The 14,444-nt window shown below is 54.1% G+C and overlaps 5 protein-coding genes across 5 annotated transcripts; 3 read left to right on the forward strand and 2 right to left on the reverse strand.

The window, feature by feature from the left end:
- Window positions 1-15: 15 nt before the first annotated feature.
- Window positions 16-2,504, forward strand: P884DRAFT_216481 (PLC-like phosphodiesterase). Its single transcript, XM_069439313.1, has 3 exons — window positions 16-680; window positions 739-2,093; window positions 2,186-2,504. The coding sequence occupies exons 1-3, from the start codon at window positions 225-227 to the stop codon at window positions 2,358-2,360; spliced, it is 1,986 nt and encodes a 661-aa protein (XP_069301055.1). The 5' UTR covers window positions 16-224; the 3' UTR covers window positions 2,361-2,504.
- A 4,392-nt stretch (window positions 2,505-6,896) lies between these two features.
- Window positions 6,897-7,971, reverse strand: P884DRAFT_191601 (U3-containing 90S pre-ribosomal complex subunit-domain containing protein; the record flags this gene model as incomplete). Its single annotated transcript, XM_069437599.1, has 5 exons — window positions 6,897-7,084; window positions 7,142-7,247; window positions 7,322-7,367; window positions 7,438-7,615; window positions 7,734-7,971. 5 exons carry the CDS (start codon window positions 7,969-7,971, stop codon window positions 6,897-6,899), a joined length of 756 nt encoding a protein of 251 aa, XP_069301056.1.
- Window positions 7,972-8,674: 703 nt separating this feature from the next.
- Window positions 8,675-10,405, forward strand: P884DRAFT_266711 (PQ loop repeat-domain-containing protein; the record flags this gene model as incomplete). Its single annotated transcript, XM_069442048.1, has 11 exons — window positions 8,675-8,732; window positions 8,797-8,940; window positions 9,019-9,036; window positions 9,118-9,130; window positions 9,267-9,364; window positions 9,438-9,558; window positions 9,591-9,720; window positions 9,770-9,907; window positions 9,959-10,010; window positions 10,073-10,121; window positions 10,183-10,405. The coding sequence occupies 11 exons, from the start codon at window positions 8,675-8,677 to the stop codon at window positions 10,403-10,405; spliced, it is 1,044 nt and encodes a 347-aa protein (XP_069301057.1).
- Window positions 10,406-12,403: 1,998 nt separating this feature from the next.
- Window positions 12,404-13,286, reverse strand: P884DRAFT_254732 (uncharacterized protein). The gene is made up of 2 exons (XM_069440917.1): window positions 13,252-13,286; window positions 12,404-13,041 (listed from the first exon to the last, which is right to left on the reverse strand). The coding sequence occupies exon 2, from the start codon at window positions 12,953-12,955 to the stop codon at window positions 12,584-12,586; it is 372 nt and encodes a 123-aa protein (XP_069301058.1). The 5' UTR covers window positions 12,956-13,041; window positions 13,252-13,286; the 3' UTR covers window positions 12,404-12,583.
- Window positions 13,013-14,336, forward strand: P884DRAFT_191142 (ras family-domain-containing protein; the record flags this gene model as incomplete). Its single annotated transcript, XM_069437573.1, has 8 exons — window positions 13,013-13,041; window positions 13,252-13,283; window positions 13,392-13,418; window positions 13,517-13,596; window positions 13,659-13,681; window positions 13,749-13,777; window positions 13,853-14,110; window positions 14,176-14,336. 8 exons carry the CDS (start codon window positions 13,013-13,015, stop codon window positions 14,334-14,336), a joined length of 639 nt encoding a protein of 212 aa, XP_069301059.1.
- Window positions 14,337-14,444: the final 108 nt, after the last annotated feature.

Raw genomic sequence — 14,444 nt, forward strand, 5'->3', positions numbered from 1 at the left:
AAAAAAAACGCCAACCGCGAGGCTGCGGTACCCAAACCCACTCCAGCTTGACCACGTCGGAGCAGCACTTGATCGACCAACGCAATGGTGTGCTTCAAGGTACGCAGTCCCCAGAGTGCCTCGCGCGCTTCAAATCGGTAGGGTCTCGGCCCTGGGCACGGCAACAGCTGACCCTGCTGCTCTGGTAGTTCCGAAAGGAGGAGAAGTCGAGTTTCTTCCGCCGAATGACGACCTTTGGGTTCGGCTCGCCTGTTCACGGGAGAAATGTCATGCGAGAGGTGATTGTCGCAGCACTCGCCTGCAACGTCAAAACCCTCATTGGTGTCCACATATCGTCGAGCTTTCACGAGAGCGTCAAGAGGCACGTCAGGCACGTCTACGACGAGATCCGGAACGACGACCGACTCTTGTCGCGCGAGAAACTCAATGCCTTTCTCAGGGAGACCCAGGGCGTCGAACAGTTTGACCTCGATTCTAAGGACCGCCGAGATGTCAAGTTCGACGAGTTCTTCTGGCTTTGGAGCCAGAATGAATCGGCCTGGCGCGCAGCAGGAGAGAGCCGACAGGAGGAGGTGGATGCCACACATCCGATAAGTCACTACTTCATAAGCAGCAGCCACAACACTTACCTCGAGGGCAATCAACTGTCCTCGAGGAGTTCTGCTGATGCTTACCGCGCGGTGAGTGTCATCACCGGTCCGCAGCACGCGGGGGACCACTGCTGACACGCGGCCACAGGTACTGAGGAACGGGTGCCGCTGTATCGAGATTGATGTCTGGAACGGGGCCGCTCCCCGGACGCCATCTCGGTCCCCGAATCCGGGACATAAGAGACATTTCTCTTCTAGCTCCCTCCCGCGCTTCGCCGGGGAAAAGCTCGGCGCCAAAGTGAGCCGGCATCACAGCCGCAGTCCGAGCGCCGTCCAGACCGCTTTCCCGCCATTGGATCCGAGGGAGAGTAGCACCACGCTGGATCCAAAAGACCTGGGCGACGACCGCCTCGAAAAGTCCAGAGACTCGTCCAGCAGGTCGAATCAGAGAGTCGAGCCGGTAGTCCACCATCACGGCACAATGACCTCCACCGTAGGTTTTCGGGAGGTCTGCCGGGCCATTCGAGAGAGTGCGTTTGAGGACAACCGGCTCCCGATCATCGTCAGCCTCGAGGTAGGCGCGGACAGGGAACAACAAGAGGTCATGGTAGACATCATGAAGGAGGAATGGGGAGAGCTGTTACTGGATAGGCACTTTGACGCCTGTGACCCGACTCAGCGGCAGCCCCGGCTAGAGGAGCTGTACGAAAAGATCTTGATCAAAGTGAAGCGTCTGGACGACAGCCGGGCCGTGGGCGACGTGGAGAGGGGACGCAGCATCACGATCCCAACCCTGAATGGCAAACCGCCCATCTGCGAAGCCCTCGCCGAGCTCGCCATCTACACCCACAGCGAGCATTACGTGGACGAGAACTCGCTCAGCAGCTGCGAATCGCCCAGTCACATCTTTAGCATCAACGAAGGCAGTTTCCTGTCCCTGGTCGAAGACGAGTCGAAGCTGCACAAGGTCCTCAAGCACAACCGGGATTTCTTCATGCGCATCTACCCCAAGGGCCTGCGCTTTGACAGCAGCAACCCGGATCCGAGCTTCTGCTGGCGCCGGGGCGTGCAGATGGTCGCCATGAACTGGCAAAAGACCGACGATCCCATGATGCTCAACGATGCCATGTTTGCGGGCACCAACGGCTGGGTCCTCAAACCCCCCGCGCTGCTCGGCGACGGCGCGCTTACCGAGACATCCACCAACACCAGCACGGCCGGGAGTGTGTCCCACCACCGCACCCTCGACCTGCAAATCACCGTGCTCGCCGGCCAGTTCTTGCCACTCCCCGGCGATCGGAGGAAGAGCAGTGGGTTTGGCATCACGAGCGACAGGAAGTTCCGGCCCAAAGTCAAGGTGGAGCTGCATGTCGACAAGCCTCAAAAATCCCTTACGAGAGAGACGGCGGCCGCGAGGACGGAACATCCGGACTGGGGGCAGAACGCCAAGAGTCTGGACTTCCTGGGCGTGAAAGGAGTCATGGAGGAGATCAGTTTTGTGAGGTGAGTTCTGACTTCTCGCTGCCCTCTCCCTTTGGTGTCTCCCCTAGGGGGTGACGACGAATGGCTATACTGACATGAGACCCCATGCACAGATTCAAAGTTGCTGATAGCTCGAGCAATTTTGGAAGCGACCTCGTTGCCTGGGCTTGCATTCGCCTAGACCGCCTTCGGCAAGGATACCGCTGTCTTGATCTCTATCACCCGGTCACTCGTCGGCCTTGCGACGGCAAGTTGTTTGTCAAGATCAACAAGGTTTTGAAGGACTAATAAAAGAAGATTGCGACGTATTCCCTTTGGAGATGGGAAACTACTGCCGTACACTGGCGAGTTTTCGGGTCGGCTTCTTGGTTGCTGCTTAGACTGGCATCTTTTATGCCGCTTCATTATCTCTCTCTCTCTCTCTCTCTCTCTCTCTTTTTTTTTTTTTAAAAAAAAAGGGGGGGGCCGCACCATAGGTCGTACAGGCTGACTCGGGCTTTCACTCGTGGAACATATATACATCGGAAGGTCGGTTCGCGCGCCGTTAAACAGGTGGACAGACGGGCTTTTTTTTTTTTTTTTTGGTTGGTTGGCAGCACAGAACAACACTCTTGGATCGAGCACTTTCATCTTGTTGGAAATTTGGGGGTAGAAGGGGCGCCGGTAGCGCATGGTCTTGATTCTCTTTTTTCAGCACTTACAGGCGGGAGGTCACGTATTTTTTTTTTCGGCTGGATTTGCAAGGATACCCAATATAGCGGACTTTTTTTCTGCCCTGCTTTTTCTTCTTCTCCTTCTTCCTTCCCTTCTCCATTGTGTTCTCCTCTTTCTCTGTCAACCCAGGCAAGGTTTCTAGAAAATGCCAGGCCTGCCTCTCGTCCAACCCTGCCCGACGTAACTAACGGCCGAGCGGAAGAAAGTTTGTCTCTAAGTGAGTCTGGTAACACGACCCTTAGAGCCCTCTGAAATTATTGGAGCAAGAATCTGTTTGCCATGATCCCATGATCACCTGTCTCTTTGGGTGCGGGCACACGTTGTTGGTGTTTGCATCTTGCGTTTGCTCCGCCGTCGCACTCTCTTGCTGATTATCCGCATCACGTGCCCGAGTCTATCAGAACTCGGTTACATTTTTTTTTGGTCTTATTCGATTTGATGCAATGAGTTCTATAATGCCATTGGGAGTGCCAACCCTTTACTAGATTGCATCAAGTAACACATGCAGGAATGTTCGGGGGTATACAGAGTCGATAAAGGGGGGGGGTCTTGGCTGTGTGTTTTTCGCGGCAACAGCAACCAAGAATTGCAGACTACACTACACTCTATCTAGGAAGTAAATGATGTAGAGCTGTATATGTACACGGCACTAAATTAGCTTGCATGTGTAATGGGATGGGCCAAGTAGGGAGAATGAAGAAGGAGGGTTGGGTGGGGGAGTTCAAGAGAGGGGAGGCGCATGAGAGCTGAATAGGATAAGGTGACACTTCTCACATCGGGAGATCGCTCGTGCAGTGGGCGGGACGGCAGAGGCGGCGGGAAGCCCGCGGGTTGGGTCTCACTGATGGGTTGGGTGCACAGCAAACGCTGCCGCGTTACGCGGCCTTCTTTTGGGTGGATGTATACCTAGGTAGCTACGTATATATACGGATTAGAAAAGTAACCGTGTGCGACTTATGGAAGAAAAGAAAAGAAAAGAAAAGAAAAAGAACAAAAGGAAACAGAGAGAGGGAAAGAAAAGTCCCGGCCCGTTTTCGGCTGTGGCTTGTACGATGGCCTGACTTTGTGATGTGATTTCTGATACGTCTCATTTTTTTTTGTCCTTCTGTTGGGTCGTGGATGAGGACCCCGCTAGCCTGTTCAACTTCCGAATGTGTGTGGTTTTGCTATTGGTGGAAGCAAAGATCCCGGGCGGCCTGCGAGATGATAGTGGGATGGTAGTCTTGTACGTACGTGGCTCCGATGTGTTGTTTACCGTTTGGATGTTCCCTCGGCCCGACTGCGACTTACATCTCTCCCGAAGCGCATAGTCGGGCCCGAGGAGAGCAGTGGGGAAATGCGACCTTGCCGTTGCGGATTAGCCTTCTTTCCGTGTGAGTTATCGTTTGTTTCAAGCATTGGCCGGTGTTCTTTACCTTGGTGTCAGCTGCAGGAAAATGGGCCACGATCTGCCATCATCTCGATGACTCGATAGGAGGAACTCTCCCGTTCGGCGCCAGAGGGAGGCTCACACGGGAAATTATCAACCAAAGCCAAGAGCCGGGTCGTTCGGCCCTTCCGTGTCCTGCCTGCTGCCTGCTGCCTGCTGCCGATAGACGATGGACGATGGCAACAGCGGACACTGCAGCCGACGACACCGTTCGAAGCCGAGATCGGTTCGTTGCTACAAACGTACGAAACAGGCCACGGGAAGGTCAGCCGGCACTCATATCTACCGAGGCACCCATCCCGCATTCCCGTCTTGATCCTGGGTCATGTCCAAGTCAACGATCCCCGCGAGGACCTTTGGAGGCTCGATGGGAGCAAAACCATATACACACCCCACACCCCGTTGAACCTAGCCGGTTTCCTCCCACTCGTTTCACTATAGTGAACACCCCGTCCGGCGAAATACATCGAAGACAAGCGTCACCATCGGCTGTTGAGCGATTCCCAGACACACACGTACAGAAAACTCCGTCCTCTTCCAGGACAGCCCGACAATGTCCGAATCAAAGAGAGCGCTAGGGGTAAGCCAAAGGCGCCAAAGTCGCGCCTCCTCGCCCAACGAAACAAACCACAGAAACATCAAGACAACATACATACACACCGGTACTCGCTCACATGGCGGAGTCCGGAGAGGGAGAGGAGGATCGCCGTATAGATGACATGAGAGATGACACCGCTGACGTGCTCGTTCCAGACGATGCCCGGCGTCCGCTGCCCAACCTGTGCCAGCAAGGGGCTGGAAGTTTGGGTGCTCGAGGGCCGGCTCTGTGGATATTGCGGAACGGCCTGCTAGAGCGGGTATTACGAAGCAGAGGGAAATCCGGAAGGAGGATTGGGCGTGGGCGGGGGCGAGGGTGCGCGCAGTGCCATCTTGCAGCATGTCGCCAGACGGGAAGGCGGGGCAGGCAAAGTGTATCTCATGATGCTGGATAGTCCTAAGTTGAAAGCATCCTCAGGAATGTCGCGGCTGAGAGAGTCCCAAGCAGTTTGGGGTTCCGGGGCCTCGAGTTGCGAGGCAGTCCCACGTCGGAGCGTGCGGTGCGAATTTCTTCTCTTAACAACCCCCCCCAATGGGACTTCCCTCGCTGTATGCGTAAGGGGTTTCACTCTTCCGTCTCGAGTTCGTCTCAATTGTAGTCTTGCTGTCGTGGAACATGAGAAAGGGGAATTTATCGATGTCTCAAATAGTTTACCTTTCGCAGGCAGCTCAACAATTTATGGTGTTCAACCCGAGACAGGAACATGCTCTCTCTCCGCACTGTGTGTTGGCTACATTGCAAGGGATGCTCGAACGTGGTATTTGAAGTGAACAAGTCAAAACTCCTCCCTAGGGAAAGGTCAGACCGGAAAAGTCTGCCCATGCATCCACAGCATTCTCAGGAAGGAACGATAAACAACAATCTCAGTAAGTACCTGACGGAGGTACTTCCGTCTTCTGTACATACCTGAGGTACCTAAGGTACATAGGTACATTCTTGTGGAAGACACCACCGGAGGCATTGCTGACATAAGCAGCTTCCAGAATTATCCACATTACCACCCATAAAACCCATGCCTGCCAAAATTTTCCTCTTCAACCACAAACTAAACCACATCACCTTGGTTCATACTGCGTATTCCGGGCCAGACGTGCACAAGTCATGGTTTCCGCGAAAGCTCAACAGTTATGAGCGATCAGTCGGAGGAAGGGGGGGAGGGGGTCAACTCTTCCGATTAAAAGTGTTTTCTTCATTAGCACTCGCGATGCAGTTGAGGCGAGAATCGAGGTAGGTTGAAGTTCGGACTGGCGCTTGTCGGATGTCTCTTGTGTTGCGCCCTGCCTTCGACCCTCCAAGCAAAAACAGGTTGCCACGCATTAGGTACGTTCATATCTCTTCTTCTTTCCCTCCCCGAAGCACCTCCACTACGCCTCGCCGTCGTAATGATGAGAGTAATTTGCGATTGATTCCGTTCAGGTGGCCCCCTTTCGCCGGGGCGGCTATATCTGTCGGACACGTGATAGTCAATTCTTACATATTCTGAACACCACGACAAACAACCTGCCATCATTGCGCACCATAACATGAACTTAGTTACGAGCGCGCTTGGCTAACAGTGTTCAATCAGACACGGAACAATCTCGGTGGCAAGGAGTTGTCTTGTCTTCACCTCCCGTGGTGGTACGCACCTCTCTTGGAGCTTTCTGCTCGGTAAGACGAGCGTGCTCGATACGCGGGAGAAAACAACACCAGGGCCGAAGTCTTCGTTCAGCTGGCTTTCTGAACTGTGCCGGTTGGGCTAAACCCGGTTCGCAGCTCTACAAACTAGATCGCAAAATTGTGTCAAACTGAACTGAGTTGCCTGGATCCCCCATGTGGCTGAGGTGAATAAGAGATGAACCTGTTTCCCGAGCTATGTTGTTACTGCAGCCGTGCCTTATAGACCATTACTTTTGCTCTGAGCGCTTTGAGCCCGCATCTGAGGATACCGCGAGCTATACGGAATACTCGCGGAGGAGACAAATCCAGAGCGATCTGGCGACTAAAGGGGGAAAGGGAAGATGGCGCGAACACTTATGGCCATAAAACTCCAGTGGTATCTAGGGTCTACAAGACCGATTGTGCCCGTAACTTTTCCAGATGTCTAATAAAAGAGCAAGTCGACGTGCTTGCTTGTGTCGTCGTCTTCATACCTCTCCTTGAGATCCTTCCTGCACAGCAGCTTCGCAAGGGGCAACATTGTTTCCCTCATATCCGCAATACCTCGCTTTTTCTGGTCTATATGTGAGGCGTCGACAACGATCCTTTTCAAGTCCTTGATAGATAGAGCACCTAAGGCCGAGTGAGTAGAGGGAGGACTATCGTCTTGTAGAAGCGGGCATAACGTACCGTTCTCGATCAAGTCAATCAACCGCTGAGGCGTGCCGACTGCAATGCCGGTGCGGCTCTTTTGAAGGAAAGAAACCTGCTCTTCGAGCTTGAAGTGCTTGGCAAACTAAGATTCGCGCCCGGTTAACTTTTTGTTTTGCGATACAAACCCATCGCTGACTTTACGGAAGACCTGCTCACCAGTTTTGCCACCGTATTGCCCTTTTTCTGAAACTTCCTCACCGCCCTGTAACGTCGGCGTCAGCGGTCCGGTTCAAGAAAGTCGCATGCCCTGGCGCCAGACTGGGACCCCGTACCTCACCAGGTCCGCTGCCCGGAGACCGGCACCCGCGACGATGATGGTGTGTGGCGACCCGGCCTTCTTCGGCGCCTCGTCGAGTTTCTCAGACTCTCTTGAGAAGGTCTCGAGGAACTCTGGTAGGTTCTCCAGGGACCGCGGCTTCTCCCATGACGTGCTGTCCCGGATGCAGTTGGCTACAGCCCATCGCCGCGCATTGTCATTGTCCATCAGCATTCGCACGTCCACGGTCCGGTCGAAGACATAATAATATATAAGGGGTGCGGCAAGACCTCCGAGGTATTTCGTGCTTACCAGAGATGTACAGATCCGAGAGCTCGATTGGGCTCAAGTCCGTGCCGAAACGGCGTATCTTTTGGGCCAGGTGGTCTGCGAGGAGCTGCCCGTCCATCCGCTCAAAGGCCCTGTTCAAGCCAGCCTCCACGTCCAGGTCTGCTTCGTCCTCGCGCACCTTCTTGTGCTTCTTGTGCTTCTTGCGCGGCTTTTCGTCATCTTGTAGCCTCCGCTTTTTCGCGTTTTCCACCGTTGCCATGGTTGCAATTGTGTTGAGAGTTACGAGCGGACACCAGATGATTGATGGTTGCGGCCGGCTCAGAACTGTCTCTTGGAATATCTCGGCTTATCTTTGCGAGTAGGCACAAAGGCTCCTGGATCCCGGTCTTGTCGACGTTGGTTGTCTATAATTAGAGATTTATGGTATCAATATGGAAATGTTGAAGGTCCTTTGAAGAGTGAAATCGTGCTGCTCGTCTGTGGACGATGAAGAATGTATGCAGACTACGCTGCTCTCTCACACTTGTACAGTACAGAAATTTCTTGGAATGCACAGTGTCATGCTGAATTTTGATCAAATTGGTACTGTGTTTCCCCGCCAGATCCCACACAACGAGGTGGACTCTAGCGTAGAATTGGGTGCCATGGCTATGCCTCCGGCAGTAAGATGCACAGTGCGCAGCATTCGAGATCGAAGGTCTGGTCTGGGCAACTTGACTCGACCTTCTTCTTGCCTCCCTGCCTACACGCTCTCTCAATCATCAGTGTTGGCCTACGCAAGAATTCAGGGCCCAAAATCTTGATTGTCACACAACAGAGCGTATCGTCTCAACTCATAAAGTCGGTTTCTCTCCTGCGAAACAAGCTTTTCTATTAGGGATAAAAAGACAGGCCAGGACTTTATCAACAGAAGAAGTACAATCTTCCATGACCGAGCGGGTGCGGTACACTTCCAAGCTAACATGCAGCCGTGCGGGGGGGGGGGGGGGGCAGCACTCTGCAATCACCACCTCGGAAGAAGTACTTATCATCTTTGTTTTTGTCTCTCACGAGCCGGGATTTATTTATTTTTTTTTTTTCCCAGCTGTTTACAATATTGTTGATTACCTTGGGATTCAACGCAGCAAGTCGAACAAGCCTCCTCAGCCGCCGAGGTGCGGGCCTCACCCGACTCAACAGCTGGGCTCTCCCATCGAAGGCTATGGCGCCCCAGACAGATATCCCAGTTGTATGAACGGACAAAGTCTGCGGCCGCTTGTTCAGATCAATTGCGCTGACTAGAATGTTATTTGATACTTTTTAATAGGCCGCCAATGTTTTAGGAGTAAGTTTCCCCACTGCTACCTCTGCCCCTTCTCATCAATCAGCAGTTCAGCCACCTAACGACCCCTCGCTTCCATTCTAGACTATCGGCACAGGTGAGCCGCAACCTCTCCAATTTTCTTTGGCAAAAGTTTACTGAGTCAATACCGGATTCAAGTGTGAGGTGCCACCGCCGTGAGACCTGGCTGCTTGTGTACTTACTAACCTTCTTACTCGTCCGCAATCCTCTAGGTTGTGGTGCATCCAGCTCATCCCTCAGATATGGACCAACTGGCGGACAAAGAAGACCGAAGGTCTGCCGGGCTCGATGATGTTTCTCTGGGCCTTGTGTGAGTGCTCCGCATCCTACCATCCCTTGCCCTCCTGGCGGGTGCGAGTCCTGACTCTGTCCGTCTGCCGCAGGTGGTCTTCCCTTTGGAGTATACGCGGTCGCTCAAAACTTCAACATCCCCCTTCAGGTCCAACCCCAGATCTTCATGGCTCTGTGCCTCGTCGCTTGGGCACAGATACTGCTGTACCATAAGTGAGTACTCACGATACCTCGACAAGGTTCAGAGAGACAGAGACGGAGATGGGATTGCTGACAGGAGACAGCCAGTGGCCGGCATGGAAAGCCTCTCTCTTGGCCTGTGCCGTGGCTGCTGTGTTTGCCGGAGCCGAGGCCGCATTGATACTGACGCTGAGGGTGAGATCCTGTCTTCCTCCCTGGCGTGAGCCCGCGAGTCTGACGGTAGAAGCCCTTGTATGACCGAGGCAATGGGACGCCGGTAATGGTTGTGGGAATAATCGCTGCTATCCTGCTCGCGGCCGGCCTGCTGCCGCCGTACGGCGAGATTTGGAAGCGGAGAGGGAGAGTCATCGGCATCAACTGGGTGAGCACACCAAACACAGCTTCGAGGCAGGGATCTCGCTGACAATCCTAGGTGTTTCTTGGCATGGACTGCTCTGGGGCATTCTTCTCCCTCATGGCACTAGGTATTTTCTACCTCGGTTCTTTGGCGTTACCATGGCCGGGGATGAGCTGATGCATATCGCAGTTGCTCAAAATAGCTTTGATGTTCTCGGGGGTGTTCTCTACATCGTATGGTGAGTCGAACCGTCCGAGATTGCCTATCATTGCCGCGACCTCCTGACAGGGTGGGACTAGCTGTGTCCTCGAGATCGGCATCTTCCTTTCTCATTTGGTGTGGTTGGCACGTACACGAAGAATCCGGAAGGCTGCCGCGGCCGAAGGAAAGACTTTCGATGATGTTGCCGCAGAACATGAGATGCGAGGCATCCCGTTCAAATTCGCCGAAAGGAAGGGACCCTTGCTTGATTGGAATTGGAAGCCAAGCAAAAGCGATGATGGAATGGATGAACGCGCATAGGTTGGGCCGAAGCTGGACGGATGGTAGTCAGGGGTAAAGGGGGCCCGGCATTAGGTCGGGCCGCACGAAAACCCTCGCATGCCCATCAGGGGGAGGAGGATACATGTCATGATACGAGCTTCAGCACAACACGGCTTCGTCTCCTATTGCCCAACTTGGCATGATCTCAGTCTGTCAACAGCAAGTGAACACTGACAAAGACGAGTCGCGAATGGAGAAACATCGAACCCTAGAGAAGACTGCAAACCCCCACGCATCCCTCTGTTGTATAACTACCGGAACAGTCGTGGTGGGTGGCTCTGGTTGGCTGATTGGACAGAGTAACCCGCAATATGTCTATTATTAAATCCGCAGCAAGCCCATCATAAAACCCTGCCGTCCGAGGCTAGTGTATGGGGGGTGGATGGAAACATCAGGCTACTCTAGTAAATACCTAAGATCGGTGGCGCGGATGGTAACATCCCAGAGTAAACGGTTTTCGATCGTCCCTGCGGAAACTATCTTGTACTGCCAGTGGCGTCAGGCTTGCTTCTCGCAGGAGGCGAATTCGGCGCGCCTAATCGTATCCCCGTGAAACTACTACCTGCCCAGCCTGTTGGCGGCCGAGGACGGGGGTCGCGGTGATGCCAAAAAGTTTCCGATGACCAACCAGAAAGTGGCCCTTGGGCCTTGGTGATTGCTTCCTCACTAAGTTCGATGGTGTAGTACTCATCCCTTCGAATGTTGCCAGTGTGGATGACTGGGCCGGAAATGGAGCGATTGGATAAGACGATAGACATCGTTACCATGCAAGAGACTGGAAAGGGCGACGACCGATCGGGTCTACACCAAAGGTCTCAAATCCAAGAGGCTGCCTGATGTTTGTGGCTGCTGTCTGCCTAAGGGTATTGGTATGTAATTAAGTATGTATGTATGTGCATACATACCTGGGTAACTGCAGGTCCAGGCCCTTACATGTAATGTTCCTGCATATTTCTGTGAATGCGTGCATCCAACATTGCCGTGCGGCGACAAGCCCCAGAGATAGTTGCATCAAATCACGCTGTCGTTGGTTGAAAGCAGAGGGGCCCGCACAGGATGACAAGTAAATTGGTTGAACCTGCTCTTCAGGGATGTGTATTGAGCACCGTGCACGCAGTGTAGATATTGTACTGTGTGCACGTTTCTATCTATATAATCCGTACATCTCGTTGCAGAGAGCGAACGGCTTTATTCACAGTTATTCCTCATCCCATCCAATATCTGACTGAGCCTTCCTTCCCCGCCCCAGCCTATCCACTGGGTTGAGCTGTCGTCAAGCGATCTTCAATTGCCACTGTTGCGTATCTGCCCTGGAAGACTCGCCCGTGGGGGTCGCAGAACCGGAAAAGCAAAAATGGCGATTCTGCCCTCCGAGACATCTCGATGGAGCCGAATCACCGTAGCTGCACCTCCGCAAGTTGCGCTTGTTGTCGTGTGTTTATGTTTGCTCGCACATCTAGTACGGTATCTCTGCAGTAAATACGCGTACTCAGAATAGTTTCGTAGTTTCGTTCTGGCTTTTCATCAGGACACAAGCTTATTGTGAATCCTTGATTTCCAAACCCAGTTCTTCCAACACGAAAGGGCCTAGATCGTCTGGGTTTCGATCCGCGGCCGTCAGGTTCCTGATCGGACCAATAACCACCGACCAGTCACGGGCCCGGCTTCTCCATCGCCCCGCGTCCGCCAGCACCGCGGCTCCGGATTCGCTCGGGCCAGTAACAGCTTGGGCCCCGATCCCATTGGCCGCACTTGGTTACGTTGCTGGGGGGCATTTCAGCACCAACTTGTTGCAGCAAGTTCTCTGGGTCGAATTGCATTCGTCTCCTTGCTCCACGACGCGACCTGTGGTGTGATCCTGCACAGCGCAGTCCACATGCGCGTGCAGACACACACGTACACACACATACGCACGTACACCGGTTCATCTCGAGGCTGCAGAGGCGCACATACAACATCGCCCCGGCGATCGCCATCCAATTCCCACCATACAATTCCCACCATACAATTCCCACCATACAATTCCCACCATCCTCGCGCACGGTGCAGCCGGCAATCGGCGACCTTCCATCAGCCGCTCGCTTGTCGATTTCCTACGGTTCCCCCGCTAAAACCGCCGCTCCGGCTGCGCCTGCGAATCCCATTCCTCCGCGCTTGTCAACGCCCCCCTGTCGACCCCGGCTTCGCTCGACAGCCCCCAATTTTCATCGGTCCCCAGCGGCGCCGCTCATCGAAGGCCTCTGGGCTCAGGGGTCGCAAAAAATCTGGGCTCCGGCAGGGGGACTCATTGATCACACACATCTCACCATCCTCCTTCCTCCAGAGTCCACCATCCCTTTCCTCCCCACCCGTCCCAAAAAGGCCCCGAGTTCCCGCAAGGCGGCCCTTCTGGATGTAGAAACCTTTGGCTTGGTGACCGCCAACATCCGCCCTTTCGGCGTCCCGTGAAGGTGTGGGCTTTGCGCAACGACCTGGCGAAGAAAGGAGGACGGGAAAGGAGATTCGAGGTGCGAGCCGACAAAGCGCCATTGGTAGGGAGCGACCATCGGTTCAGAGAGTGGATCGAGTCTTTTTGGGCGGAGAACAATGCCGTCCAAATACAGTTCCCAACCTTGGTGAGTTGAATCCTCTTACTCTCATTGTTACAATCTCCAGAATTTTCCCAGTTCCGCCTGATGGACTGGGCCTGTCAATCCAACCCCCCCGTCCTTTCCTTTTCAGCACACTCCAGAGTGGAATGCACTTGCTGCCTTGTTTCCCTGGCGCCCTTCCCACAACCCGGAAGGCCCAACAGCATGCTAACCGACCTCTTCTACCACACACAGCCGGGAATTCAACGTGGTCGTCCTGGGTGCAGGTGCGTCCGCTCCGACTTTCCGGACGGAGGAAGTGAAACCTTTTCTCCCTGCCAAGAGCTTCCCGTCCACGTGCAGCATCTGCTGACCCTCGTTCCTGCTTACTTAAGGTGGCGTTGGGAAGAGCTGCTTGACTGGTGCGTGCTTGCTCAACCCCATCCCTCCCCACATTGGGGGGAGGACCCTCTTTTCAACCCCTCGACAACAACTAACGGCGGTTTCTGGATGTAAACAGCCCAGTTTGTCCACAATGAGTGGATTGAGGCCTACGATCCCACTATCGAGGACTCGTACAGGACACAGAGGGCCGTCGATGTAAGTGGGGTCTGCATGCACACAAGTATGTTACATTGACCTGCTGACCTGCTCTTTCCTAGGGCCGGCAAGTAGTGTTGGAGATGTAAGCCAGACGACGGGGGATATTGCGTATGACTGATGTGGAAAGTATATGACTAACATGGGCTCAGCCTCGACACGGCTGGCACAGAGCAATTTGGTAGGTTGAATCTGCCGTCTAAAGCTCTCTCGATTACACCGCTGACGCCGCCGACGCCGCCTACGCCGCCTTAAGTTGCCATGCGAGATCTCTACATGAAAACAGGGCATGGATTCCTCTTGGTGTTTAGTATTGCGTCCAAGACGTCGTTCGAGGAGCTCGAGATGCTCCGTGACGACATCATCCGCGTCAAGGATGACGAGGACATCCCGATAGTCATTGTCGGCAACAAGGCCGACCTGGAGGAGCAACGTGCGGTGGATCGTGCCAAGGCCTTCTCGCTATCCCAGCGCTGGAACGCGCCCTACTACGAGGCTAGCGCCAGGACACGAAGTAGGTGTGACCTCAGCGTACCGGCGGCCCAGACGTGAGGCTGACAAGGATGTGTTCTACCCCAGCCAACGTCGACGAGGTCTTCATTGACCTTTGCCGGCAGATGCTACGGCGGGATGACAAGCACGACGACCTGCGTGACGACTCGCATCCTTCGCGAGCAGACGACCCGGTCGCCAAGAGACACCGCAGGAGGAAACGGAAGGAAAAGTGTGCCATTTTATGAGCTCGCCTTCCTCTTCCTCTATTTCGTTGGGGGGGGGGGCGGGGTTCGCAGGTCCCTCTGTCCGTCCGGAGGGACCAGACATGAGCTACGAAACGACGAATGATCTAT

This window comes from Thermothelomyces heterothallicus, assembly GCF_042370625.1.
Source record: "Thermothelomyces heterothallicus CBS 202.75 unplaced genomic scaffold P884_scaffold_2, whole genome shotgun sequence".
Classification (NCBI taxonomy): domain Eukaryota; kingdom Fungi; phylum Ascomycota; class Sordariomycetes; order Sordariales; family Chaetomiaceae; genus Thermothelomyces; species Thermothelomyces heterothallicus.

Excerpts from the sequence above, each read along its gene's own strand:
- P884DRAFT_216481 (XM_069439313.1), top strand. The coding sequence starts at position 225 with ATGACGACCTTTGGGTTCGGCTCGCCTGTTCACGGGAGAAATGTCATG. Across the intron at positions 681-738 it reads CTGCTGATGCTTACCGCGCG|GTACTGAGGAACGGGTGCCG; the intron begins GTGAGTGTCATC and ends ACGCGGCCACAG. Across the intron at positions 2,094-2,185 it reads GAGGAGATCAGTTTTGTGAG|ATTCAAAGTTGCTGATAGCT; the intron begins GTGAGTTCTGAC and ends CCCCATGCACAG.
- P884DRAFT_254732 (XM_069440917.1), bottom strand. The coding sequence starts at position 12,955 with ATGGCGCTTTGTCGGCTCGCACCTCGAATCTCCTTTCCCGTCCTCCTT.